The 25,596-nt window shown below is 60.5% G+C and overlaps 1 protein-coding gene across 1 annotated transcript in view; it reads right to left on the bottom strand.

The window, feature by feature from the left end:
* Positions 1-25,596, bottom strand: part of LOC137458161 (hydrocephalus-inducing protein homolog) — a 76,724-nt gene that overhangs the window by 39,003 nt on the left and 12,125 nt on the right. The window contains exons 5-22 of the mRNA XM_068169849.1: positions 24,956-25,090; positions 24,071-24,270; positions 22,230-22,354; positions 21,348-21,546; positions 19,848-20,013; positions 18,385-18,484; positions 16,447-16,565; positions 15,020-15,243; positions 14,826-14,893; positions 13,469-13,704; positions 12,579-12,679; positions 11,706-11,841; positions 9,502-9,666; positions 8,410-8,562; positions 6,661-6,899; positions 4,509-4,764; positions 1,859-2,002; positions 849-992 (exon numbers count right to left, since the gene is read on the bottom strand). Coding sequence (XP_068025950.1) covers positions 849-992; positions 1,859-2,002; positions 4,509-4,764; positions 6,661-6,899; positions 8,410-8,562; positions 9,502-9,666; positions 11,706-11,841; positions 12,579-12,679; positions 13,469-13,704; positions 14,826-14,893; positions 15,020-15,243; positions 16,447-16,565; positions 18,385-18,484; positions 19,848-20,013; positions 21,348-21,546; positions 22,230-22,354; positions 24,071-24,270; positions 24,956-25,090 — 2,910 coding nt within the window. The remainder of the gene's footprint in view (positions 1-848; positions 993-1,858; positions 2,003-4,508; positions 4,765-6,660; positions 6,900-8,409; positions 8,563-9,501; positions 9,667-11,705; positions 11,842-12,578; positions 12,680-13,468; positions 13,705-14,825; positions 14,894-15,019; positions 15,244-16,446; positions 16,566-18,384; positions 18,485-19,847; positions 20,014-21,347; positions 21,547-22,229; positions 22,355-24,070; positions 24,271-24,955; positions 25,091-25,596) is intronic.

The following is a 25,596-nucleotide window of genomic DNA, read 5'->3' as shown; positions in this document are numbered from 1 at the left end:
CCTGGGCCTGGCAGGGCTGAGCACCGGCACAGAAGCACAGAAGGTTAGGACTTGGAAGGGGCCTCAAAAGGTCATCAGTCCAACCCCCCTGCCAGGGCTGCACAGGAGTGGTGCCCATGCCCACATCACCACGTGCCTGGCAGAGCCTGTGCCCAGCACCTGCCGCTGGCACAGGGGGCAGGCAGTGGCTGGAGGAGCACCCTCAGCCTTCTCAAAGGCAGGGCTGCCCTTGAAGGCAGCAAGCTGCTCCTGAGGAGCAGACAGACAGCTGAGGAGGGCTGCTGGGATGGCTTCCAGGAGACAGCTTCACTAGATGGCTTGCCCACAAGTTGTTTGATCCCTTCTCTTCATCTCCTAGAGCCAGGACTCTGAAGGAGGTTGGAGCAAGGAGCAAGCAAGGAACAAGCCACAGGGCAAGAGGAAAGGGCCTCAAGCTGCCCCTGGGGAGGGTTAGGTTGGACACGAGGAACAATTTCTTCCTCACAAGGGCTGTCAAGGCCTAGCCCAGGCCTGCCCAGGGCAGTGGGGAGTCCCCATCCCTGGAGGGAGTGCAAAGGCATGGAGATCTGCTGCTGAGGGCCATGATCTAGCAGTGAGCTGGCAGTGAGAAGTTCACAGTTGGCCTTGATGATCTGAAAGGTCTCTTCCAGCCCAAACCATCCCATGGCTCTCTTCCCAAGCCAGATGATGCCTTGTTTCCTCCAGCAAACTCATTTCCACCCTGGTTCAGCTCAGGCTCACTGCTGGCTCTGCAGAAGCTTCTCTCCTGGAGGCCCTCCCAGCAGGAGCACACCACCACACTGCTCCCTCTTCACACTCCAGCAGCAGCAAGGCCCAGGGCTGCTCACCTGAGCATCTGCAGGCAGGGGCTGCTGCTCCACATCACAGAGAGAGAAGGGCTGCCCTAAGGCCAGGACCATGCTGAGGGGCAGGGGGCAGATGTTCTTCAGAGACAGAGGCTGGGCCAGAGGAGTTAGGACATCCCCTGCTTGCTGCAAGCACAGGAGAGAAGCATCACTCACCCCCAAGTGCCCAGGGCCCTCCTTCCCCACCCGCTGCCTTTCCAAAGCCTTCAGCCCCCAGAGCTCCCAACAGCTCCTCTGGACTCTTTGGATAGGTTTCTCCCCTTCTGGAAGGGCTTTCTCCAAGCACAGCAGATGCTGCTGCTGGCTGCAAACCACAGCATTGCCCAGGGGGAACAGCCTCAGGAATGTGCAGGGAACAGGCCCCTGAGAGGAGGCAGCTGCTGCTAAGAGATCCAGCCCATCTGATTGCAGTGGCCTGTCCTCTCCTGGGGACAGCAGCACAAGAGGAGTTCCAGTCACCTACACTCATGCCTCTAGGAGCCTCCTAAGGCCAGGGGTGCTGGGCAGAGGAGACAAGCAAGCAGGATGCAGCAGAGAGCCTGCAGGAGCCTAAGGCTGGCTTTGAGTATGCACAGCCAGCCAGCAACCTCCAGGCTCCTGCTGCCCCTGCTACAGTGCCAAGATGCTCAGGGGCCTGGAGCAGCTCTGGGAGGAGCTGAGAGCCCTGGGGCTCTTGATCCTGGAGAAGAGCAGCCCCAGAGGGGATCTGATCAGTGCTCAGCAAGAGCTACAGGGTGGGGGACAAGAGCTTGGGGCCACTCTCCTCAGTGGTGCCACACCAACAAGAGCAAAGCAGTGCTGCTGAGGCTGTTGCCAGCCCCAGGGCAGCAAAGAATGAGCTCAGTGCTAACAGCAAAAGCTTGGTCCTGCTGCAGTCAACAGCCAAAGCCCTGGGGACTCAGAGCAGCTCTCTTCCCTCCTCCTTTGAAGCCAAGCACAGCCACAGCTTCCAGCCAGCAGGTCCAGGGCCAGGATGCCAGCCAGACACTCACCTTCTCCACCTGGAAAGTGATTGCTGTGGAGGACATCTGCAGGGCAGGAGCAATGAATTGGCAGCTGAGCTCCACCTGCAGGATCTGGGTGCTCCTGGCCTCGCTGCCCACCGCGGCCTGGCACAGCAGCTGCTCCCTCACCGCCTGCAGGAGAAGCCACAGGGCACATGGGGGCTGCCAGCAGGGTGGCCAGAGGACAGCCTGCATCTGCCAGCCACCAGCCACGGCCCTGCCACTGCCCCCCTCACTGCTGGTTTCCCCTTGCCCTCCACAGCTTGTGCTGCATCCCCTTTCTCCTGCACTCCAGTGGCCATCAGGCTGCAGCCAACAGCCACAAACAGCTCTGGGGAGGCTTGTGCTGCCAGGGACAATCCCTGCCCCAAAGGGTTCTTCCTTTGATGTGCCCCAGTGCTGAGCACAGTGCTACAGAAAGCTGGAGGAGCTGATGGAATGAAGATGGAGATGGAACTGGGCAGAAAAACAGGAGACAGAAAGGCCAAGGGCAGTCAGCTCTGCCTTGGAAGCTCAGTGGAAATGATTCCTGAGGAGGAACAACCCCTGCCCCAGCACAGCTGAGGCCTTGGCCTGCTGGGAGCTTGCAGCTCTGCAGACAGGGACCTGGGAGTGCTGCTGGAGAGCAAGTTGCCCACGAGCCAGCAAGCTGCCCTTGTGTCCAAGAAGGCCAAGAGGATTCCTCAAGGAGACTGTGGCCAGCAGGCTCTCCTCCCCCTCCATCCTGCCCTGCTGAGGCCACAGCTGGGTCCAGTTTGGGGCTGCCCAGTTCAAAGTAGTCAGGGAACTACTGAAGAGAGCCCAGTGAAGACTACAAAGATGCTGAGGAGCCTGGAGCACCTCTCTGAGGAGGAAAGGCTGAGACCTGGAGCTGCTGAGCCTGGAGCATCACAGAATCACACAGAAGCACAGAAGGCTCTGAGCTGGAAGGGACCTCCAAAGGTCTTCTAGTCCAACCCCCTCAAAAAGAAGAGCAGCCCCAGAGCAGATCTTCTTCATGCTCAGCAAGAGCTAAAGGGTGAGGGGCAAGAGGATGGAGCCTGTGACAGGACAAGGGGCACAAACTGGAAGCCAGGAAGCTCCATCTGAGCAGGAAGAGAAAATTCTCCTCAGCGAGGGTGCTGAGGCCTGGAGCAGCCTGCCCAGAGAGGTTGTGGAGTCTCCTTCTCTGCAGAGACTCCAAACACCCCCTGGACACTGGCAACCTGGCCAACCTGCTGTGGGTGCCCCTGCTGTAGCAGGGGGATTGGGCTGGATGATCCCCAGAGGTCCCTTCCAACCTCCCCCATGCTGGGATTCTGTGACCCACAGGAACCCCCCCACAGGCAGATGCCTTCAGGTCAAGGAGGGATCACTCCCCACTAGGATGCCTCCTGCCCTCCTTCCCAGAGCTGCTTTGAAAAGAGACCTCCCCAGGACAGAGCTGCCTTGCATGTCCCAGCAAAGTCCTCTCTCAAGCTGGATGGGCTCACAGCCAAGCCTTGCTCTGGACAGCTCCTGGGATCACTTCTCCACTGCTGGCTCTTTCCTCTGCTACAGCACCACAACCCAACTCCTCCCAGAGCTCTTGGCTCTGACTGCAGGGCCAGGCAGGCACAGCTGGCTGCACAGAGCCCCTGCCAGCTTTCCAGGGAGACATTCTCACCACTGCACTCAACAGCTTGGTGCCTTTTGCTCCTCCTCAGCAAAACCTTTGGGCTCAGAACTGCATGGGGACAGCCCCAATACAGCCACCCAGGTGAGCAACGAAGTCTTCTTCAAGCCACTCTTGAGGCAAGCCTTTAGAACCCCCTTCAAAACATGAACATCAGCAGGAGCTTCCTCTAGAGCTGTTCCACAGAGAATCATCTCATGGCTTGCCTTGGCTTGGCAGGGACCATTCAAGGTCATCCAGTCCAAGCCCTCTCCACTTCAACCTCTGTGCTGCTGGAGCTCAGCAGTGCACATCAGGCTGCAGCTCCTCTGCAGAGCTGCATTCCCCTGGCAGAAGGCTCCAGGCAGGAGGAGGCCCAGCGACCCATCCAAGGGTGCTGGCAAGACCTGGCTGCCCTTGGCACAGCAGGGCTGGCTGGGAGCCTGGGGCAAGTGTCACTGTTCCCAGGAAAGCAAGTTAAGCTGCCAGTTGCAGTGGTGCCATGGGGATGAACATCCCTGATCAGCAGAGCTGGCACTGGGCTCCTTCCTCTCCTCCAGCACTTGGTGCCAGACAAGGCCTCTGCCCATCTTTGTCTGCAGAGGAGAAATGCTGCAGCTCCAGCCACTGCCTGCCCTGCTGGCTTCCCCCAGACACAGGAAACCTGCCCTCCTGCCTTCCTTTCTGCCTCTGCTCCCAGGCTGTGAGTCACTTCTTCTCTCTGCCCTTCCCTCCTGCCTCAGCACCTGGCACCTTGGCACCTGCCACAGCAGCAGCTGCCTTCAGCCCCTGCTTTGGTAGCAGCAAGTGCTGCAGGATGGAACACAGAGCAGCCCCAGCCACTGATGGTGGCCAGCAAGGAAAGCAGAGGACTCTGCCAGGGGGAACCTGTGGCCTTCAAACACTCTCTTGCTCACATTCTCAGGCCAGTGCCAGGGGGCTGCAGGACAAGTCCCAGGGGAGGTGATCTGATGGGGAAGGCTCAGCCCTTGTGAGGGACCTCACCTGGGGAGTGCTGGAGAAGCCTTCCAGCATCACCTCCATCGTTTGGCCTGGCCTCAGCTCCATCCTCTTGGGCCGAAGCTGAAACACAGGGCAGGCAGCAGGGGGGCCCTGGGAGGAAGCTTTGCCCTTGGTGCTGCTGAGGGAAGGCAGCCAACGGCGCTGGCCAGGCGGGGAGCAACCTCCCACGGTCCAGCGGAGCCGCTGGGTGCGGCGGCCTCGGTTGGTGACCCTGAAGCTGTAACAGCAGGGAGCCAGGCTGCAAGAGGAGCAGAGATGGAAAAGATCAGGAGAGCTGCTACTGCCCAGCACTCACCCAGCTGCTGCTGCTGCTGTCTGACCACACAGCTGGCAATGGAACCACCTCTGAACTGCTGACCTAGCTCAAACCTTCAGCGGGAGCCAGCCCTTGCCTACCCCTGAGCTTCTCCCCACCCAGCAGCAGCTCTGGTTGTGCCCAGCCAGGGAAAGCTTCCTGAAGCACATCCTCTCAGCTGCTGTGGGCAGAGCAGCACCAGCCCCTGCTGCTTCACACTCAGCAGAGTTTTAGCAAAGGGCTGCCTGAGGGTCAGGCTGGATCAGACCCTGAGCTGGCCTGACCTGGCTGCAAGCCCCTATGACAAGAGGGATCTGGAGGTGCTGGAAGGTGTCCAGGGAAGGGCCAGGAGGATGAGCAGAGGGCTGGAGCACCTCTCCTATGGGGACAGACTGAAGGAGTTGGGGCTGTTCAGCCTGCAGAAGAGAAGGCTCCCAGGTGACCTCATTGTGGCCTTCCAGGATCTGAAAGGGGCTACAGGAAGGCTGGGGAGGGACTGCTCAGGATCTCAGGCAGTGATAGGACTAGGGGGAATGGAATGAAGCTGGAGGTGGGGAGATTGAGGCTGGAGGGGAGGAGGAAGTTCTTCCCCATGAGAGTGGTGAAGCCCTGGAATGGGTTGTCCAGGGAGGTGGTTGGGGCCCTGTCCCTGGAGGTGTTTAAGGCCAGGCTGGATGAGGCTGTGGCCAGGCTGATCTAGTGTGGGGTGTCCCTGCCCATGGCAGGGGGGTTGGAACTGGATGATCCTTGTGGTCCCTTCCAACCCTGACTGATCCTGTGATACTAAGCAGATGGAGGAACAGCTTCAGGCCACTGCAGCTTCCCCTGGGCAGCTGCTGCCTCAGTTGGCTTCCTCTGCAGATGCCAGCGGGGAGCTGCAGGGTGTGGACTCCTCAGGGCCCGCCCGTGGCAGGAGGGTTGGAACCAGATGATCCCTTCCAAACCAAACCATTCTAGGATCCTATCTGGTGGTCAGGGCACCACTGGCTTCGCTGGTGGGGGGCCCTGGCATCCCTTTCATGCCTCCATCCTTTAGGAAGCATCCAACCCTCATCAGCCTCTGCTGACCAGAGCAGCTGGGGTTGTGTTTGAGACAGAGCACTGAGCCTAAGAACATGGATCAGCAGGAGTGTGGCTGAGAGGAGCAGGGCAGCCAGCCCAGCTCTGGCTGCTGAGGAAACAGAGCCACAGCCAGAGATGAACAACCAGAGCCAGACAGAAACCCAAGGGAATGTCCCATGGGAATGGAAGTTCCTTCCTGGAAAGAAAGCCCAAGTGCAGCTGGGCAGACATGGCCACCCTTTGCTCCAGGAAACCCCTCCAGGGATGGGGACTCCAGCACTGCCCTGGGCAGCCTGGGCCAGGCCTTGTCCCTTAGGGGAAGAATTTGTTCCTCATGTCCAACCTAAACCTCCCCTGGAGCAACCTGAGGCCATCTTCTCTCCTCCTATCCCTTGTTCCTTGGGAGAAGAGCCCAACTCCCACCTGGCTCCAGCCTCCTTCCAGGCTCTTGCAGACAGCACTGAGGTCTCCCCTCAGCCTCCTCTTCACCCCCAGTTCCCTCAGCTGCTCCTCCCCAGCCCTGTTCTCCAGAGCCTTCCCCAGCTTTCTTGCCCTTCCCTGGACACGCTCCAGCCCCTCACTGCCCTTCCTGGAGCGAGGAGCCCAAACCTGAGCCCAGGGCTCCGACTGTATCCTCAGCGGTGCCCAGCACAGGGCACAAGCCCTGCCCTGCTCCTGCTGGGCTTCAGCCTGAAGAAGCCCTGGGGCTGCCCTGGAAGAGCCAGGAGCTTCTCCTGGCTGAGCCCCCGGCAGCAGCAGGAGCTGAGGGACACCTACCTGAAGCGAGTGCCCAGGCTGAGCTGCGGAGCCAAGGGCCTGTCCAGGACGATGGTGCTGCCGACGCCGAGCGCCCGCACGGGGATGCCGTAGCCACGGCTGTGCTCCACCAGCAGCTGCACCTCGGCCTGGAACTGCCCCGTGTCGTCCAGCTGGGCTGTGACAGACACAGACACCTGGCCCTCGGGGGGGATCACTCCTCGGCTGGGCTCAACCCTCCAGCACCAGCCTCTGCCAGACTGCAAGACAAGGCAGAGCCCAGCTGAGGCCAGGAGCCACAGCCCTCGGTCTCTTGTGGGCTGGAGGAGCAAGGATGTGAGGGCAGCAAACCAGAAGGGCTTCCTTTGCCTGCAGCTGAGCTAGGGGGGCTGCAAGCAGCACCTCTGCAGGAGCTGACACCCCCCTGTGCCACCCTCCTCTCACAGACTCCCCTCATTAGCCACCACCTCACCAGCCCCAGAGACACTCGGCCTCAAGAGAAGGTTGTTTCCTCCTCCAGCCTCCTTGCAGGGAGTGCTCCCTGGCCAGCAGGACATGCACTGGCATGCAGATCTGCAGCTCCCAAGGCTCCAGCGTGGGGGCAGTGGGACATGCTCCACATTTCAGGGCTGTGCTTGGGACAACAGGCCCTGCTCAGCCCAAACCCTGCAGCATCCCTGGAGAGGTTTTGCCCTTTGGAACAGGAGGCAGCAATGTGCTGGCAGGCTGGGCACGAGCCAAGCACATTGCATTGGGCAGGAGCCAGGGGAAGGCAGCTGGAGTTTCCAGCCTGGCAGCACTGAGCTCTCACAGGACAGCTGCTAGAAATCTCCCTCTTGGAGTTTCCAACTAGCCCTCTTGGCCTCTCACTACAAGTCCTAGTCAACAGTCTGTCCCCAGCTTTCTTAGAGGCCTCTTGAAGTACTGACAAGCTGCAAGAAGTTGACTTTCCTCCAGCAAATCCCAGGGAGAAGATCAGAGAGTCACAGAATGCTTTGGCATGGAAGGGACCTTCAACTAGTTCCAAGCCCCTGACCTGGGCAGGGACAGCTTCAACTAAAGCAGCTTGCTCAAAGCCCTGTCCTCAGTTCAAAGCTGAAGGACCTGGCATTGCTCAGCCTGGAGAAAAGGAGGCTGAGGGGAGACCTTCTGGCTCTCTACACCTCCCTGAAAGGAGGCTGGAGCCAGGTGGGGTTCAGTCTCTCCTCCCAGGTACAAGCGATAGGACAAGAGGCAATGGCCTCCAGTTGCACCAGGGCAGGTTGAGGGTGGCCATGAGCAACAATTCCTTCCCTTGAGGGCTGCCAAGGCCTGGCCCAGGCTGCCCTAGGCAGGGGTAGAGTCCCCATCCCTGGAGGGATTTCAAAGCCTTGGAGCTGTGGTGCTGAGGGCCACGGTTCAGTGCTGAGCTGGCAGTGCTGGGCTGAGGCTTGGCCTGGAGGATCTGAAAGGTCTTTTCCAACCCAAGGCATTCTGTGATCCCAGAGCTCCAAACCCATGACTCCCACAGCCAGAGACCTTCCACAAAGGAAAGGGAGAGCTTGGAAACAGGCTCCAGGCTCACTGCTGCTCAAACATCTCCTCAAGCTCTGGGCTCCTGAGGGCTGCCCCAGCTGAACCTGCCCCCACAGCCAGGCTCCTCTGGCCACCTGGGGGTGGAAGATCTTGCTTGCTCTCTCAGGCAGCCAGCTGGAAAGGCTCCAGAGGAGAACTGAGCCCCGGGTGGCCACAGAGCAGCCATTGCCACTGGAAGCCTCTCCAGATACTCACCACCTCTGCCTGGAAGGCTGCAGGGATGGGGCTCTGATTGCAGAGCTGCAGACACCGGGAGGCCTCCTGCAGAACTTGGATGCTGCCAAAATCGAGCTGGCTGGGCTGCACAGAGACAACTGGGCCCTCTCCAGTGCTCACCAAAGAGACCTTCTGCTCCAGGGAGGAGAGAGGAAAAACACCATGGGGAAAGCTGGCAAGGGTCAGACAGCTCTGAGGCTGCTCCTGGATGGGGGAGAGCTCTGCCTGCTGGAAGTTGGCAGTGTTGGAAGCCTGAAGCAGGAGGCCTGCAGCAAGGGTGGGCTCTGGAGGGACCCCAGCTGAAAGCCACAAGCTGCTGTTGTCAGGGGGAAAGAAAGCAGCCTGCCCAGGCTGCAGTCTCTCCAGCAGCTCTCCTTCCTCTGCCCTGTGCCTGCTCCCAGCCCTGCTGCTGCTCAGCCTTGCCCCAAACCACTCTCCCTGCCTTCTGCTGCTGCACAGCCAGGCTTGGGCAGCAGCTTTTGGAACACTCCCAAAGCTACCCCTTGACCAGCAGCCCTAGCTGGCACCAAGCTGGCTCTGCAGAGGAGAGACCATGGAAGCTGCTGCTCTGCTTTGTGCTCTGGGGTAATCCTGGCACCACCTGAGGAACAGAGCTGATGGCAGCACTCCAGCAGCCTTTTGGTCTCTTGAGCCAAAGCAGTGTTCTTGCAGAAGCAGCAAAGAGCACTGGAGGTGGCACCTGGATGCCTTTGCTGCAGCACCTTCTCACTCATTCCAGAGCCAGCCTTTGCTTCAGCAGCACTCTGGGCTGTCCCTGGCTGCTCCTCCCCAAGACCCCCAAGGAAGCAGCAGTTGCTGCTCCTCTCCTAAGAGCAGAGGAGGAGAGGCAGGGACAGTGCTGGCTCCTTCCCCCATCTGCCCTGTCCCCAGTGCACTGCTGTGGCACACACTCTGATCAGCCTCCCAGAGGGCACCACGCTGCCTCTCCTCTCCCCCTCACCCAGTGCCAGGGATCCCTGTGGTACAAGCCCCCTTTGCCCTGCAAGAAGCCTTGTACACCTCAGGCTCCAGCAAGCCCTGTGGCACGGAGCAGGCCCCTCCAGCACTCACCAGGGGGTGTCCTGCACGCCCAAAGACGGCCACACGGGCAGGAGTGTGCTGCTCTCCTGGCACCTGGGCCTCCAGGCTCAGTGGCACCTCCACGGAGCTGTGAGGCTGAATGATCCCACAGGGCACGGGGCTGGAGTACAGCACAGCAGCATCCTCCTGGTGCTTCTGGAAGGGGCAGGGGCACAGAAGGGGCTGGGCTGAAAGGGATCTTTCAAGCTCCTCCAGTCCAAGCCCCCTGCACTGAGCAGGGACAGCTGCAACTGGAGCAGACTGCTCAGCACCCCTGACAGCCTGGCCTGGAAAGGTTCCAGGGAGGGGCATCTCTCACCTCCCTGGGCACCCTGGGCAGGCTCTCACCCCCTTCAGAGTGAAAAAATGTCTTCCTCTTATCCAGTCTACATCTCCCTCTCTTAGTTCAAGCCATCCCCTCTCCCAACAGGCTCTGAAAAGCCACCAGAAGCTCTCCCTGGAGCCTTCTCCTCTCCAGGCTCAACAGCCCCAACTCTCCCAGCCTGGCCTCACAGCAGAGGGCTTCCAGGCCTCCCAGCATTGCTGTGGCCTCCTCCAGCCGGTCCCTGAATGTGCTGAGGACTCCAGAGCTGCCCCAGCACTGCAGGGGGGGGTCTCAGCAGAGGGGCAGAACCTCCTCCCTGCCCCTGCTGCCCACTGCTGGGGACCAGCCCAGGGCACAGCTGGCTCTGGGCTGGTACTGCACAATGCCAGCTCAGGAGCAGCTTGGCAGCCCTCAGTATCCTCAGGGGCTTCTCCACAGGGCTGCTCTCCAGCCTGGGTTGATCCTGGCAATCAAAGGTTACTGCAGAGGGAACTTGTAGAAAAATGTCAACCCTTAAGGTGTCCACAGCAGCAACTCACAAAGAGTTTGAAATCCCTGGCAGGAAGGCACAGAATGAAAGGCAAGACTTGGATGGCCTCAGCATCCTCAGGGGGTCCCAAAGCTGCTGCACTCACAACTCTCCCTGCTTGGGCTGGCAGAGCAGCTTCTCACCACCCTCTGAGTTCTCCTGCATGACAGCACCCCAGAGCCAGAGCGCAAACTGCTTCCCAAAGAGCTGCCTACATTTGTCTCAATTGCTGCCTAAAGTTGATCCTCAGGAAGGTTCCCATTTCCCTGCTTCCTGAGCTTACATTTGGGCAGCTGAGAGAGACTGAATCTTGGCTCTCTTGATGGGACTCAACAAAGGTAAAATCACCTTTGCTGCTTGCCCAGGCAATAGCTGATGTGTATTGGGAGCAGCCACTGGGATGCCTCTCAGGAAGGTGCAGAGATAAGCAGACTGCAGCTGTCCTGGAAACGGGCAGAGGCCACTGCTATCCCTGCTCTCTGGAACACACACCTCTGAAAAGCTGTTCCACAGATCTGAGCAACTACTGGCTCAGGAGAAGGCCAAGGCAGGAGGAGGGAAAGACAGGAGGAGGCCAAGGCAGGAGGAGGCCAAGAGAGGAGAAGGCCAAGAGAGGAGAAGGCCAAGAGAGGAGGAGGCCAAGGCAGGAGGAGGCCAAGGCAGGAGGAGGCCAAGGCAGGAGGAGGCCAAGAGAGGGGAAGGCCAAGGCAGGAGGAGGCCAAGGCAGGAGGAGGCCAAGGCAGGAGGAGGCCAAGGCAGGAGGAGGCCAAGGCAGGAGGAGGCCAAGGCAGCAGGCAGGACAATGCTGCTCTGAAGGAAAACGGAGAGCATACCAGGAGAGGGAAAATGACAGAGACCCTGGAAGAAGCAGACCAAAAGGAACCCTCTCTCCATGTCCTAAGTTGTGCCTGCTACAACTCATGGAGCTGAAGAGGCTGCTCAGCGGACAGCAATGACCTCTCCTCTACAGCCAAAGCTGCAGCACCCTTCCTCCACAGACCCAAACTGTCTTGGGGGGTGAGGGGGTGCCAATAGAATTCCTCTTCTCTCTCTCCCTACTTTATCTCTCTCTCCCCTTCTGATCCATCCACTTTATTTGTGTACTACATAGCCTAGCTGTTGCTATTTTGGCCTCCTCTGTGCCTCTAATTTCCTAACACAGGAATATTCACAAGAACTGAGGCTCTTTCCCTCTCCAGACCAAGACAGTGGGTTCCTGTTCCCAGCAAACCTGTAGGATGGACTGGAAAGCATCAAGGTCTCTCTCTCCCAAAGGCCTTTTCTCCCCAGCACAGCCTGGCTGAGCCCTGGGGGCAGGAGGTGGGTGGGGGTGATGCCAACCTGAGGCAGCAGTGCATAGCAGCCTGGCAGGTCGCTGTCGTTCACCAGGGGCAGCAGCTGCTGGGCAGGGAGCTGCAGGTAGCAGCGGCCGAAGGTCACCACGGGCTTGGGCACTCGCAGAGCAGGAACCACACACCTGGGCAGAGAGAGGGCCAGAGGCAATGGAGACACTGGCAGAGGAGAGGCTGCTTGACCCCTCAGGGGGCATGGAAGGGAGCAGAACACAGCTGCCTAGAGCAGAGTGGCTGCAAATTGCCACCAGCAGCCTGGCCTGGATCAGCAACCCCGTGGCCAGCAGGAGCAGGGCAGGGATCGGCCCCCTGGGCTCAGCACTGCTGAGGCCACCCCTCACATCCTGGCAGCAGTTTAGGGCCCCTCCAAGAAGGGCCTTGAGGGGCTGGAGCGGGTCCAGAGAAGGGCAACACAGCTGGGGAAGGGTCTGGAGAACAGGGCTGGGCAGGAGCAGAGCTGCTGGGAGCAACTGGCGGCGTTTAGCCTGCAGCAAAGGAGGCAGAGCAGAGCCCTCCTGGCTCTCCACATGTCCCTGAAAGGAGGCTGGAGCCAGCTGGGGCTTGGGCTCTGCTCCCCAGGAACGAGTGACAGCACAAGAGAAATGGCCCCAGGCTGTGCCAGGGGAGGGGCAGTGCCAAGCAGCCATAGAATTGCTGTGTCCTTTAGGAAAAGGCTCAGGGCCAGGCCTGCCCATTCTGGGATGATGCTCCTCCAGGGGGCTGCCTGCAAGCCCTGCTGCTCCCAGCTCTGCCTGGGCAGAACCAGCTCATGATGCAAGGCTCCTCCTGTGGAGCTGGAGCCAGCAAACCACATGCAAGGGGCTGGATGCACCAAGAGACCCTGCAAGGAAAGTGCTGGTACCTGGCTGTGAGGGGCAGGGACAGCAGCTCCTGGCCCACACCATCCACATCCACCACCAGAGCCAGCTCATACAAGCCCTGGGTGTTGGAGCACAGGGTGACCTGGGGGGAGAGCAAAGCCCCAAACACTTCAGCACCCCCACAGCTGCTGCCTTTCCATTCCCAGGCCATGGGAAGCAAGGGAGGCCTTGGCCCTGGTGCTGCTCCATCTGCAGAGCACAGGCCCTGGCAGCACCACAAGGCTGCTGGCAAGAGCTGCTTGCAGAAGTGCCTGTGGCAGCTCCCAGGCCATGGGTGAGAGGAATGCAGGCCCCAGCAGGCTGCCACTCAGCACTGCATGGCCAGGGAACAGCAGCAGTGCAGGGCAGAGCTGCTGCCTCCAGCAGAACCACTCCAGCTGTGCAGGGGGAAGCTGCTGCAGAAGCTTGGCCCAGCAGAACCTGCTCAGCTCACAGCCACCACAGCTTCTGCAGTCCCCCTGCAGAGCACTGCAGGGAATCCAACTCATCCTGCCCACAGCACAGGAGGAAGAAGAGCAGGCAGAGAAGCTAACTGCTTCCTCCAGCCACATCTCTCCCTGCAACAGCCTCCTGCTGCCCTCAGCCTTCCTCTGCCCAGCTGCAGGCCAAGGAATCAGCCTAAGCAGCTCTGAAAGCCTCAGCAGTGGCTTCTGGCCTGGAGCCTGGGGGGCAGGAGCTGCAGCTTCTGCCTGCAGGCTCCAAAGGCTGCTCCAAAGGCAAGTCCCAGAGCAGCACAGCTCCCAACAGCCCAGCCCTGCTGCAGGGCTCTGCCTGGCCTCCCCCTCCCAGCCAGCAGCACTGAAGCCCTCTCCCAGAGCAGGGCAGCCTCAGCCCCAGCTGCTGAAGCCCCTCTGGCCCCACTGCTCCCTACCTGGATGTCCTGGAAGCTCAGGGCAGGGATGGTGCCTCTGCCAGGGCTGATGGTGAACTCACAGGGCCTGAGGCACCTCCTGGCTCTCTTCTTCCAGGAGGGCAGAGAGTTGTCCAGCACCTGGGCAGTGCTGGGCACGCTGGGCTCTGCCACACCGTCCCCGGGCACACGGAGGGTGAAGGCCACAGGCACCAGGGAGGTGTTGGTCAGGCGACAGAACAGGCTGTGAGGGAAGCCTAGGAGAAAGGACACAGCTCTGCACCTCTGCACACAGCTCCTCTGCCTCCTGCAGGCAATCTCCTGACATGCTCAGGCTGCCCTTGGCCTCTGGCTCTCTTCCCTCTGAGCTGCAGCTGCCGCGGAAGCCAAGCAGCTCTGTGCTGGCACTGCTGGGGGACAACAAGTTCCCCATCGGGCAGCCAGGGGCCCTCCTGGCCAAGAAGGCCAAGGCTGCTCTCAGCAGAGGGTGGCCAGCAGGGCACAGCAAGCACCAGGAGCCTGCAGCTGCAAAGGCCTTCTCCAGGCCAGCAGCTGGAGAGGACTCTTCTCCTCTTGGATCCCAGGCTGCTGCCTGCTGGCATCCCTCTGGCTTTGTCTGCTCACAAGGAAGCCAAGAGACAGGGCAGGGATGGAGGGAGGGGAGGCTGCAGCTCAGCAAAGGCCAGCACTTCTCTTAGCCAAGTCCCTCAGCAGGAGGAAAACAGAGAGGCATCCTGGCCAGGCTGAGCACAGCTCTTCAGTCAGCCCAGAACTGGCTTCCCAGGCAGAGCTGAGAGCCCCTCAGGGAAAAGCCTTCTGGGAGCCTGAGCTGAAGCAGCAGAACCTGCAGCTCAGTGCTCAGGCAGCAGAGCTGGGCCTCTGCTGGGCAAGGAGAAGGAGCCCAGGGCTCTGAGCACACCAGGGCCTGAGGCAGAGCTGTTTCTTGGCCACATTCCCTGGCACTGACAACCAGTGGCCCTCCCAGCACCAAGCAACATCTCACCCTGCAGCTCAGGGGGGAAATGGTCTCCAAGCCTGGCAACATTGCCCCACAGCAGCTATGGGCTGGGCCAGAGCTTCAACTCCCTCCTCCTGCAGTCCCAGCCCCTGGGCCCTGCTGGGGCTCTCACAGCCATCCTGCTGCCAAGGACTGGCAGCCTGGGGCTGATCAGACCATCAGGGACCCCACAAGACCCTGCTCTGCCAGTCCTTTGGGCCTCTGTGCCCTCAGGATGGCAAAGCCCTGCCCAGGCAGCCTGCAGCCCTGCTTGAACCTCCTGCAGGCTGCTCTGGAGGGCCACCAGTGCTGGAGGCTCTGAGGCTGCACTCTGGGGCTGCAGAGCCCTCGGGCTGTGCTCCAAGGCCAGGCCACACTCACCATAGGAGACGTCCCCGAAGCGCAGGCAAGGGACATCGAAGCGCAGAGGGGGTGCAGAGACACAGCCCCTGGGGGGACACAGCAGAGGAGGCCTTGGCTTGGCTGCAGAGCACTGCAGAGCCTGCAGCTTGCACTGCTGCTGGCAGGCTGCAAAGCTGCTCTCACAGCACAGGGGGCTGCACTCAGCCTCTCACCTGACAGTCAAGGTCACAGGCTCAGGGGATCCTTCCACACTGAACCTGAATTCCTCTGTGAAGTGCCCCAGGACAGGGGGACAGAAGCAGACCTGGATGACTTGGAACTCATCTGGCAAGAGAAGGCCCTGACAGGGGGAGAAGCTGAAGCAGGGGCCCAGAGCTGTAGTTGGAGGGACCAAGCTGAAGGAGGCATGGATGGCTCCTTTGTTGTGCAGGATCACCTGCAAGACAGCCAATGGAAACCCCTAAGGAACTTTCTTTCCTTCCAGGAGGCTGATTTGTGTCCTGCCCAAGCACCTCCCTGCAGGGTTACACCCCCCTTGATGGGGGCTGAAAAGAGCCCAGCCCCAGCTGCTCTGGCTGGGCAGAGAGAGACTTGGCTTTCCCCCTCCCAGGAGGAGGGGTCCCCTGGCTCCAAGGGGCTCTATGCCACTGCCCCTCCCTGCCCAGCAAGCCTTGCTAGGCAGGGCAGAGCTCTGCTCCTGCTCTCTCTTTCCCCTGCACAGCCACTGCTGCACAGAAGGCTCCCCAGGGCTGCTGCATCCCCCCCCTGCTGCTCCCTGCTGCATCCACACCTCCTGAAGAGCTGCAGCCACTGGCACCAAGGGAATCCAGTGCCAGCTGGGGCTGCCTTTGGATGCTTTGCCCCCTGCCCTTCACCCTATCCCTTTGGAACCTGCCCTGTTACTGATACATAGAGATAGATAAAATTACCTTTTTTCACTCCCAAACAGATTCCAGACCATTTTTTCCCTGATCTTACCTCTCCTTTCTCCTGCCTGATTTGCTTTACCTTACCAGGAAAGGGAAAGGGGGAGGGAATCTCCATCAGTTTCCATTTGGGCTTTTGGCCTGCAGGTCCAGCCCAGAGCAGCACAAGCTGACAGCTGGCAAAGGCAGAGGATGCTGCCTGCTGCTGCTTGGCAGAAGCCAAAGGGAAGTTCAGCCTTTGGGGGTTTGATGCCAAGCAGCCAGGACTTCATAGAATGGATCCTGGAATGGGTTGGTTGGAAGGGACCTTCCAGCTCATCCAGTTCCAACCCCCACCATAGGCAGAGACCCCTCCCACCAGCCCAGGCTGCTCCAGGCCTCATCCAGCCTGCTCCTGAACACTTCCAGGGAGGGGGCAGCCACAGCCTCCCTGGGCAGCCTGTGCCAGGCTCTCCCTCCTCTCACTCTAAAGAATCTTCCTAGTTTCCAGTCTCAAGCTGCCCTCCCCAAGCTTCACCCCATTCCCTCTCCTCCTCTGCCCCAGCCCTTGGCCAAAGTCCCTCCCCAGCTCTCCTGGAGCTACTTCAGCTCCTGGAAGGCTGCTCTGAGCTCTCCCTGGAGCCTTCTCTTCCCCAGCCTGAACAGCCCCAGCTCCCACAGCCTGTCTCCATAGTAGGACTTCCCCCCAAGCCCTGCCAGCCCCTGCTGCTCACCTCAGACTTGCTGCTGGATCCAACCAACACCTGCCCAAGGTCCAGCTGCTCAAGGCTGAAGCAGAGCCAGGGCCCTCGGCCTTCCCCTTGGATGTGCAGAGGCAGCCTGGCCTCACGGCCTGGGGAGAGAGTTCCATTGGATGACTCCTTGAGGCCCTGAGGTGGGAAGGGACCTTCCAAGGGCAGCCAGCCCAAGCAGCAGCACTCAGCAGAACAGCTGCAGGCACAGCAGCTGGCTCTGAGCCCCAAGCAACCTGACCTGAAGGGGTTCCAGCAGTGGGGCACCTACCCCTCCCTGGGCAACTGGGGCCAGGCTCTCACCACCCTCAGTGTCAAACATGCTGAAGGTCTGAGGAGGTCAGCCAAGGGGCTTGGAGGAATCAAGGAGCAAAATTAATTGACTCCTTGGTTTCTTTCAACTCACAGGGACCTTGATTCTGGGACAGTTTCCACCCTGGCAGCACAGGGGACCCGCTGCTTTGGAATGCTCATCTGCCACAGAATGGCTGCAAGAAGTGAAGCTCTCCTGAAGGCCCAGCAGGGTCTGTCAAGAGCAGGCTTCTCTCTCCCAAGACAGAGCATTTGCTCAGCTCTGCCTCCTGGAGCCCCAGAGCAGCTCAAGGGCTGTGTGCAAGTAGCTCTCTTATTGCTCTGCAATGCAAAACCTCTCCTGGCACAAGCCCTGGAGATCCACCCCTGCTGTAGAGGGATGGACATCTCCCTCAGCAGAGCAGAAAGCCCAGAGCCAGCAGCTCAGCACTGGCAACTTTGTGAAGCAAGAATTGCCTTGCCCAGCTCTGACAAGTGCAGCTGGGGCAGGAAGACATTTTGGGAACACAAGGCCTGGGCTCACACTGGAGGTGGCACTGGCCAAGGGAACCAGGCCCAATTCCTGGGCAAGTCAAAAGCTGTTCCCTGGCATCTGTGTCCCTTGGCTTGGGGCAGGAAGGAAATCAACAAAGCAGCAGAGCAGGGTTGGTGCTTTCAGCACCCTCCAAGAGTGGGAGCTGGGCTGCTGGACCTCCATGAGCTCTGGAGGTGAGGACACCCATCAGATTCCGTGGAGAAAGCCTGGCAGCGAGCTCCCACCCTTGAGACACAGCCTGAGCAGCACCCTGCAGAGATGGAGAGGAAGGACAAGGAAGCCTGAACCTGGCTACAAGCACTCCCTGCCCTGGGCTAGCACAGCACAGCCACCACCTCTGGAAGGGCAGAGCTGGTGTCACTCAGGGGGCAGTGCTGGCTGCTGCCACCAACAGCCTGAGCACCCTGCAGGGAGACAGCAGCGGCACAGAGCTCATCCAGCAGGCTGCTGGGGCTCAGCTTGCCAGGGAGAGACCTCCTGCTGAGCAGAGCAAGCCCTGAGCAACGCCACCCAGGGGAAGCACAGCCTCAGAGCTGCCAGGAGACACTTCCCAGGCAGGGAGAAGCACCTGCTGGCCAGAGATGCTCCTTTGGAGGGCACCCTGCATTCAGCAGGGTTCCCCACCTAAGCGCTGGCAGTAGCTGACCAGTGGGAGGAGATCCAGGGGCTGGCAGCACTCTGGAACTCAGCTCCTACCACCTCAGGAGCCCCAGGATGCCTCCAGGCTATGAGGACTCCTCTTGGAGGGAAACAGGCTGGAGGGGCTTAGGGGCTGCTGTGTTCTGTAGCTCCTTGGCCTTCACAGACACCTCCCAGCAGAGCAAAGGCTGGCAAACCCATGGCAGGAAACCTCAGCCCTTCCCTGCCTCACATGTTCTGGACTCAGTGGTCCAGAGGCAGTGTCCTGAGCCCTGGCCTTGGACAGCAGAGCAGCTGGGAGCCACAGGGACAGCAGGCACGGGTCCTGTTGGCCACTGACCCTTCCTAGCAACTAGAGCAGGAGCCAGGGGGCTGGAAGGTTGCTTGTGCCTGGCCTGCAGCCTGGGGCAGAGAGCAGCAGAATGGAGCTGTACCTGAGATGTCACAGTAGAACTTGGCTTCATAGACTCTGGCTGCCTGGGGCTTAAAGGTCACCTGGATCTCAGCTGAGGAGTTTGGCCACACCTCTCCCTCCTAGAAGAGAGGATGGCAGCAAACCATTGATCACCAAAGCTTCCAGCTCATGTTTGCAGCCACAGCCCTGCAGCCCTTCTTCAGAGCACCAAGGGAGAGCGAGGAGCAAGCACCACATGTGCTGGGCTGGGGGAGGAGAGACAGGCACAGGCAGAGCTCTGCAAGGGAACCTGCTCCAGAGGGGAGGGAAGCCTGGGAAACCAAGAGACTGAGAAGGCTGGACAGGGCAGAAGGGCAGAGAGCCATGGAGCAGCCCACTTCTAAGTCAGTCCTAGAGCACAGTGTGGCACATCCCCAGAGCCAGTGAGGAAAGGTTTCCACTCCCAAGGCTTGAGGCCAGGCTGCACTTGGTGTCCCTCCATCATTACCAGGAGCACCAGGACTCAGTGCTGTGGGCAGCCAGACTGCTGCCCCTCACAAGCTGGAGAGCAGGTTCAGCTGCTTGTGGAGACACAGTGCAGCTGTCACCAAGCAGGAGCCCCCAACACACTCCCAAAGCAGCCCTGACACACCACAGGATGCTGCTCACCTCCCACTGCCTCCAACATCCCTACTGCTCTGCCACAACCTCCTGCTCCCATCCTGCTGCTGCCAGCTGCTGTGCTGGGACAGCGCAGTGGTGCTGCTGCTGCTGGCTCTCAGCCTTCCATGGGCTCCAGGAGGAAGCAGCAAGAGCAGCTGAGCCCTTCCTTCACACTCATTTCACCTCTCTGCATAGAAAGAAGAGGTTGGGATTCCTGCAGGCTTTACTCCCAGATGAGATGCTGCTCAGACAGCAGCATTCTCCAGCTCAGACCATGCTCTCCCTCCGAGTCAGGGCTCTGGTTGGTGGCAGGATGTGGCCTTGGGCTCCCAGAACCAGCAGCAAGCCCTTCTCTGTACCTAGGGGCACCACAACTCCCAGAGCCCCTTTCAACCTGCCAGCCTGGGGCCCAGGCTCACAGGTGACACTGGCAGGGAGACTCAGAGCTGGTGGAAGCCCGGCTTCCAGGAGGGGATTGCTATTGCCATAACTCAGCTGCCCTTTGCCTCCTCTCCTTCCCTTCTTCAGGTGGTTTGGGACCTGCAGTGCTCTAACAGCCTCTGGGCAGCCCCCGAGCCACACGGAGGGGATGTCCTTGCAGCTAACACCGCAGAGCCCTCTGAGGGCTGGAAGGACACCGAGGCAGTGCCCTTCTTTTGCTCAGCTGCCAGCAGGCTCTCGCTGCCTGCCAGGGCCCTGCAGCTCACCAAGGCTTTGTGCACCAAGCCCTGCCAGCTCCACTCCCTCTGCGGGAGCTGGGGGCAGGATCTGCCAAGGGACCTCCCCAGGGAGGAGGAGGAGGAGGAGGAGGAGGAAGGAGGGCTCTCAGCTGCGGCTCACCAGCGGCTCGATGGTGAAGATCTCCTCAGAGCGGCACAGCAGGGACTCTCCTTGCGCCTTCGCCCTCTGCTGCTGGAAGATGCGGGGGAGCCGGGAACGGCGTCCCTGGGGCGCAGGCTGCTTCCTGGGCTCCAGGGGGGGACGCGGCTTGAACTGCCCCCACAGCCTGCAGCCCAGAGACAAAGCCCAGCAGACAAGGGCATCACCAGCAGCTCTGCAGAGGCTCTGGCAGAAGCGCTCGGGGAGGCACAGCAGCGGCACAGCAAGGGGCTGCCCCCGAGCCCCCGGCTCCCAGCCCACGATCCCTGCCTCTTCCCTGGCCACTCGCACTCCCTGCTTGCAAGCTCGGAAGAGCTTTGTGAAAGGCAGCAGCCCCCCGGGAGCCTTCCTGCTTCACAGCCACTGCCACAGCTGATGGAGGCTCCAACAACAGCCTCGAGTGGCTCTTCCTCCCCTGGAGCTGCTCAGGGCTGCTCTTTGCACAGCCTGAGCTTGCACAGCAGCCACACACTGGGCAAGGAAAAGCACTGAGCGAGGGGAACCTGGGGCTGGCCTCTAGGGCCTGCCTGGCCCAACCACTCTGAACTTGACTTGCTCAGAAGCCCCTGAAGAGCACTCCAGCTGAAGGCACTTTCCTCCCCAGCTGTGGCTTCAGACTAACTCCAGATCCCTCCATGCACCTGGGGCTGGAAAGTCACCCAAGGCTTCCCGGGATCCCCCAGGCTTTGCAGTGTGCTTTCCAGCTCAGCCCCTGGGCTCCAGCTCTTCCTCTGCTGCCTGAGGTGGCAATTTCCAAGCTTCACCACAGGCAGCCTTTGGAGAGCCTGCCCCATCTCCCACCACCACAAAGACACAGGTGCTGAAACTCAACTGGACTTCTAAGTCCTGCCTTGCTCCACCCTCCCTGCAGAACCCTCCACCTCCCAGCTCTGCTCAGCCTCCAAGGCAGGGTGGAAATAGCTCCTGGTGCTGGAAACTGGGACACCAGCAGGCAGTTAACAGCCTGCAGCAGGATAGCCTCAACCTTCTGGGCCCCTGAAGCACTCTGCCCTGCACAGGGCTGGGAAAGGAGCCTGCCAGCTTGTGCCAGCTGCAGCAGGAGAAGCTGCAGGGAGTAGCAGCAGAGTTGTGCTGCATGCAGCTGTGCTCAGTGCTGCTACTCAGTGCAGCCCAGCACTGAGCCTTGCCTCAGCCTCATGGTCCCTCTGGAGCCCAGAGATCTCTGGGCCTCAGTGCTTTGTGGCCCCCACAAGTCAGTTTGCTCTCTGAGGAAATCCAGGCCCTGCAGTTCCTCCCCAAGACACCATCCTCAGCTGGAGTGTGGATGCAGCTGGGAAGGGAAGTGCTGAGCTCCAGTACCCCAAAGCCCAGGGATCCAGGCCTTGGTGCTGTGGGGGCTTTCCTGGCCTCCACCACTGCAAAGCACCCAGAGCCCTGGAGGCCACACTTGAGTGTCACCCTTGGAGAGGGATCTGCCTGCAGTGCAGCTTTCCAACCCACCTCTGCTGCTGCTCCTCCTCCTCCTGACTAGCAGCAGCCTTCCACTGGAAGTGAGCTCTCACACTGCTGCTGTTGTGGATGAGCAGGGTGCTGCGGCTGCTCAGCGACAGGTAGGTCTGCTCCATGCTCAAGGAGCTCCTCTCCAGCCTGATGTTCACATCCACAGCTGTGCCACTGAGGCTGCTGTGAATATCTTCTCCTGCAGGAAAGCAGAGGGGAGTCTTGCTCATCTCACTTGCAAGCTACAGCAGCATTTGGATCCTTTCTGCCAGCCCCAGAGAGCTCCAGTGCTCACTGCAGGGCTGCAGCACCACAGCAGCACCCAGGGAGCACATCAGGCTGCCCAGGAGCCAGGGGCAGCAACAGGGACAAAGCAAAGCTCTGCTGCAGGCAGAGGAAACACACCCCGAGGGCACCTGTGAGCAAGGCTCTGCTTCAGCATCAGCTCTGCTGAGCCAAGCCTGTGGGCAGCATTTGGAGGTCCCAGCTCCGCTCCCCACTTACTCCTCAAGGGCCTGCTGAGGCTGACACTTCTCCTGGGGCCTGCTCTTGGCTTCTCCCACCCCAGGAGGAGTTTGACACCTCTCCAAGGAGGCAGTGAGCACTTCCTGCCCGAGCCCAAGAGCCTTTTAGTCCTGAAGCTGGGAGGTGTGGGATGGAGATGGATGGAGGAGAGTGCAGCAAAAGGCTCTGAGGCAAGGCAAGGGAGAAGCAGAGCAGGGGACAGAGGAGTGCCAGAGGCCCTGGGCACCACAGCGTCTGACAGAGCCCTGCCCTCCTCCTGTCAGCCCTCAGGCCCAGCACTGGCTGGGAACCAAAGCTCAGGCTCTGCAGTGGGCAGCCAGGGACACAGAGTGCAGGCAGGCAGTGCCCAGCACTGACCTGAGTCCCAGTGCAGGCTCAGGACCCCGCGGTGCTCCCCGGTCCGCAGCGGCAGGAACTCCACAGCCACCTGCACAGCAGCACCGACCCCCAGAGCTCCCACACAGGGCTCAGCAGAGAATGGGCTGCAAGAGAGAGACACAGCAGGGCTGCTGCAGAGACCTGGGCACCACAGCCCTGCTGCAGGCCACTGCTCTGCAGCTGCCTTCTGCAAGCAAGGAGCAAAGCAGCCCCAAGCAGCAGAAGCAGAGAACCTTTTTGGCTGGAAGAGATCTTTCAGCTCCAGTCCAACCATGCTCCCATTGCTAGGGCACCCCCAAACCATGGCCCTCAGCACCACACCAACCCCCCAGGGATGGGGACTCCACCACTGCCCCAGGCCACCTGGACCAGGCCTTGACAACCCTCAAGGGCAAGAAATTGTTCCTCATGTCCCAGGCCACACACAACTGAGGGCATTTCCTCGTGGCCTAGCACTTGTTCCTTGGGAGCAGAGACCAAGCCCTGCCTGGCTCCAGCCTCCTGTCAGGGAGCTGAAGAGAGACAGAAGATCTGCCCTCAGCCTCCTCCAGGCTAAACATCCCCAGTGCCCTCAGCCTCTCCTCACAAGACTTTTGCTCTAGACCCTTCACCAGCTTTGTAGTCCCTCCTGGAGCCACCCCAGCACCTCAGTGTGCTCCCTGCAGTGAGGGGGCCAAAAGTCAATGCAGTACTCAGGCTGTGCATCCAGTGCCCAGTGCAGGCTACACTGCCCTGCTCCTGTTGGCCACACCATGGCTGACCCAGGCCAGGATGCTGTTGGCCTGCTCAGCCACCTGGCCACCGGCTGGCTCATCTGCAGCCTCTGTTGAGCAGCACCCCAGGTCTTTGCTGGGCATCTTTCCAGCCACTCTTCCCCCAGCCTGCAGTGCTGCAGGGGGTGCTGTGACCCAGGTACTGGCCCTGCCACTTGGCCTTGATCAACCTCATGCCATTGGCTTGGCCTTTGATCCAGCCTGGCCAGGTGCCTCTGTAGGTTAACAGGCAGCTCAGCACTGCTGCCCAGTTGGGCCTGTCTGCAAACTGACTGAGGGAGCCTCAATGTCCTCACCCAGGGCATTGAGCAAGTGTTCAGGAGAGCTGGCCCCAGCACTGAGCCCTGGGGAACACCACTGGGGACCAGACACCAAGTGGAGTTAGCTCCCTTCACTGCAGACAGCAGAAGGAAAACCAACCCCCCAGGGGATCAGAAAGAGAGCTCCTGGCTCAGTGCTGAGGAGATTCAGCCCTCAGAAGGGCCTAGAGTAGAGAAGGACAGCAGGTGCCCCATACACTGCATCCAGCTCCCTGCAGTGAGGCTGCAGAGCCCAGCTGCTGGCAATGCCACCAGAGCAGGGCTGCTGGAGAGCACAGGGCTGGAAGGGCTGCTGGAGAGCACAGGGCTGGAAGGGCTGCTGGAGAGCACAGGGCTGGAAGGGCTGCTGGAGAGCACAGGGCTGGAAGGGCTGCTGGAGAGCACAGGGCTGGAAGGGCTGCTGGAGAGCACAGGGCTGGAAGGGCTGCTGGAGAGCACAGGGCTGGAAGGGCTGCTGGAGAGCACAGGGCTGGAAGGGCTGCTGGAGAGCACAGGGCTGGAAGGGCTGCTGGAGAGCACAGGGCTGGAAGGGCTGCTGGAGAGCACAGGGCTGGAAGGGCTGCTGGCACTCTGAGCTTCCCCCTGGCTCCCTGCCACCCAGAAACCTCACCTCAAGAGCTGCAAATGGCAAGGCAACTCCTGGCCCAGGAGATCCCAGCCTAGAAAGCAGAGGCAGGGACAAGCAAAGCCTGGCCTGAAGAGCAGAGCAGGATGCTGAGCTCCTCACCTCTGAGTGCTGAGGCTGTAGTGAGCCTCCCGCTCGCCCACGTTGCGGAGCAGCAGAGTCCTCTGGGTGCTGTACTTGACTGGGCAGATGGAGAAGTTTAGCTGCTGGGGGAAGTCCAGCACAGCCTGGGCACCTACAGCCCGGATGGGCACAGTGAACTCCTCCCTCTGGGTGACACAGAGCAGCTGGTGACAGTAATCCTGCAGGGAAAGGAACAGCCTCAGCAGGCTGCAGGCAGTGGCAGCCCCAGGGCAGAAGGGAAGCTGCTGGGCTTTGTCTCACTGCCAGCTGCAGGCAGAGATGCAGCAGCCCCTGGGCACCCTTCTCTCCTGCAGCACAACTGGCACAGGGCTGGGAAGGATCAGAGCTGAGCCAGCCCCTCTGCCCCACCTGCTCTCTCAGCAGGCCAGCAGCACCAAAGCAGATTCTCTGATGCTTGGATGCTGAGGCAGCCCAGAGTGACTCCACCTCAGGGGTGCCAGCCCCCCAGAGCCACTGAAGCCTGGGAAAGGCACCCAGCTGTGCCACGGTGCCAAGTGCAGTCCCAGCAATGCAGGCACCTCCTGGAAGCTTGGCAGGGGTGCTCAGGCACATTGCCCAAAGGCCTTTGCCACATCACCATCAGCAGTGGCTCCCAGCTCCCCACAGCCACCAGGCAGTCACCTGGGCATGGAAGGAGATCAGGTTGGTCAGGCAGGACCTGCCCTTCCTAAATCCATGCTGGCTGGGCCTGAGCCCTTGGCCATCCTGTAAGGGCTGTGTGATTGCACTCAAGATGACCTGTTCCATAACCTTGCCTGGCACTCAGGTCAGGCTGACAGGCCTGGAATTCCCTGGCTCCTCCTACCACTGCAGGCAGCAACCTCTTGAGACCTGCAGCCTCACCTTGTTCTCCTCAGGGGTGAAGAGGATGCAGTAAGTAGAAGCCATGCCAGGTGCCACCTTCTGGCACACATCCTTGGGGCCAACCAACTTGAAGTAAGGAGAGGTCTCCAGGATGACCTTCACCCACTGAGGAACCTGCAGGGAAGACACAACTGGGATTTTGCCACCTGTGGCACTGTGAGAAGAAACCTGGCCATGGCCAGCTGCCATCCTTCCTTCCCAAGGCACTTCCAGCACAGAGGACAAGGCTGGAGCCAAGTTCCTGCTGCCTGGGCAAAGGAGCTCTGGGACATGGGCTGCAGGCCCAAGCCCTGCTGTGAAGCAGAGCCAGAGGAAAGGAGAAACTGAGGCCCATTTTAATGAGGAAAGGGGAAAGAGCAGCACAGTGTCTGGGGTCAGTGTGGAGCACACCAATGTCCCAGGGGCCTCTTGCCAACACTCCCAAGCCAGGCACCAGAGCAGGAATGGCTCTGTTCTCCCCAGCAGGAACTGAGAGGGACCACACTTTGCAGCCTTCCTTGCCAAAGGGGCTTCTCTTTCCAGCCACAGCCCTGGCAAAGCCTCTTCTCTCAGGACACACTTGGACTGCTCTTGCTCTTCCCCCACAGCTTTTGTTGTCCCCTTGTTTCCCCCAGGAGGGA

Source organism: Melanerpes formicivorus, unplaced genomic scaffold (assembly GCF_026170545.1).
Source record: "Melanerpes formicivorus ecotype bairdi unplaced genomic scaffold, bMelFor1.0.p_v2 SCAF_228, whole genome shotgun sequence".
NCBI lineage: Eukaryota > Metazoa > Chordata > Aves > Piciformes > Picidae > Melanerpes > Melanerpes formicivorus.
Note: the sequence above shows the minus strand (reverse complement) of the source record. Positions and strands in the feature narration are given on the sequence as shown.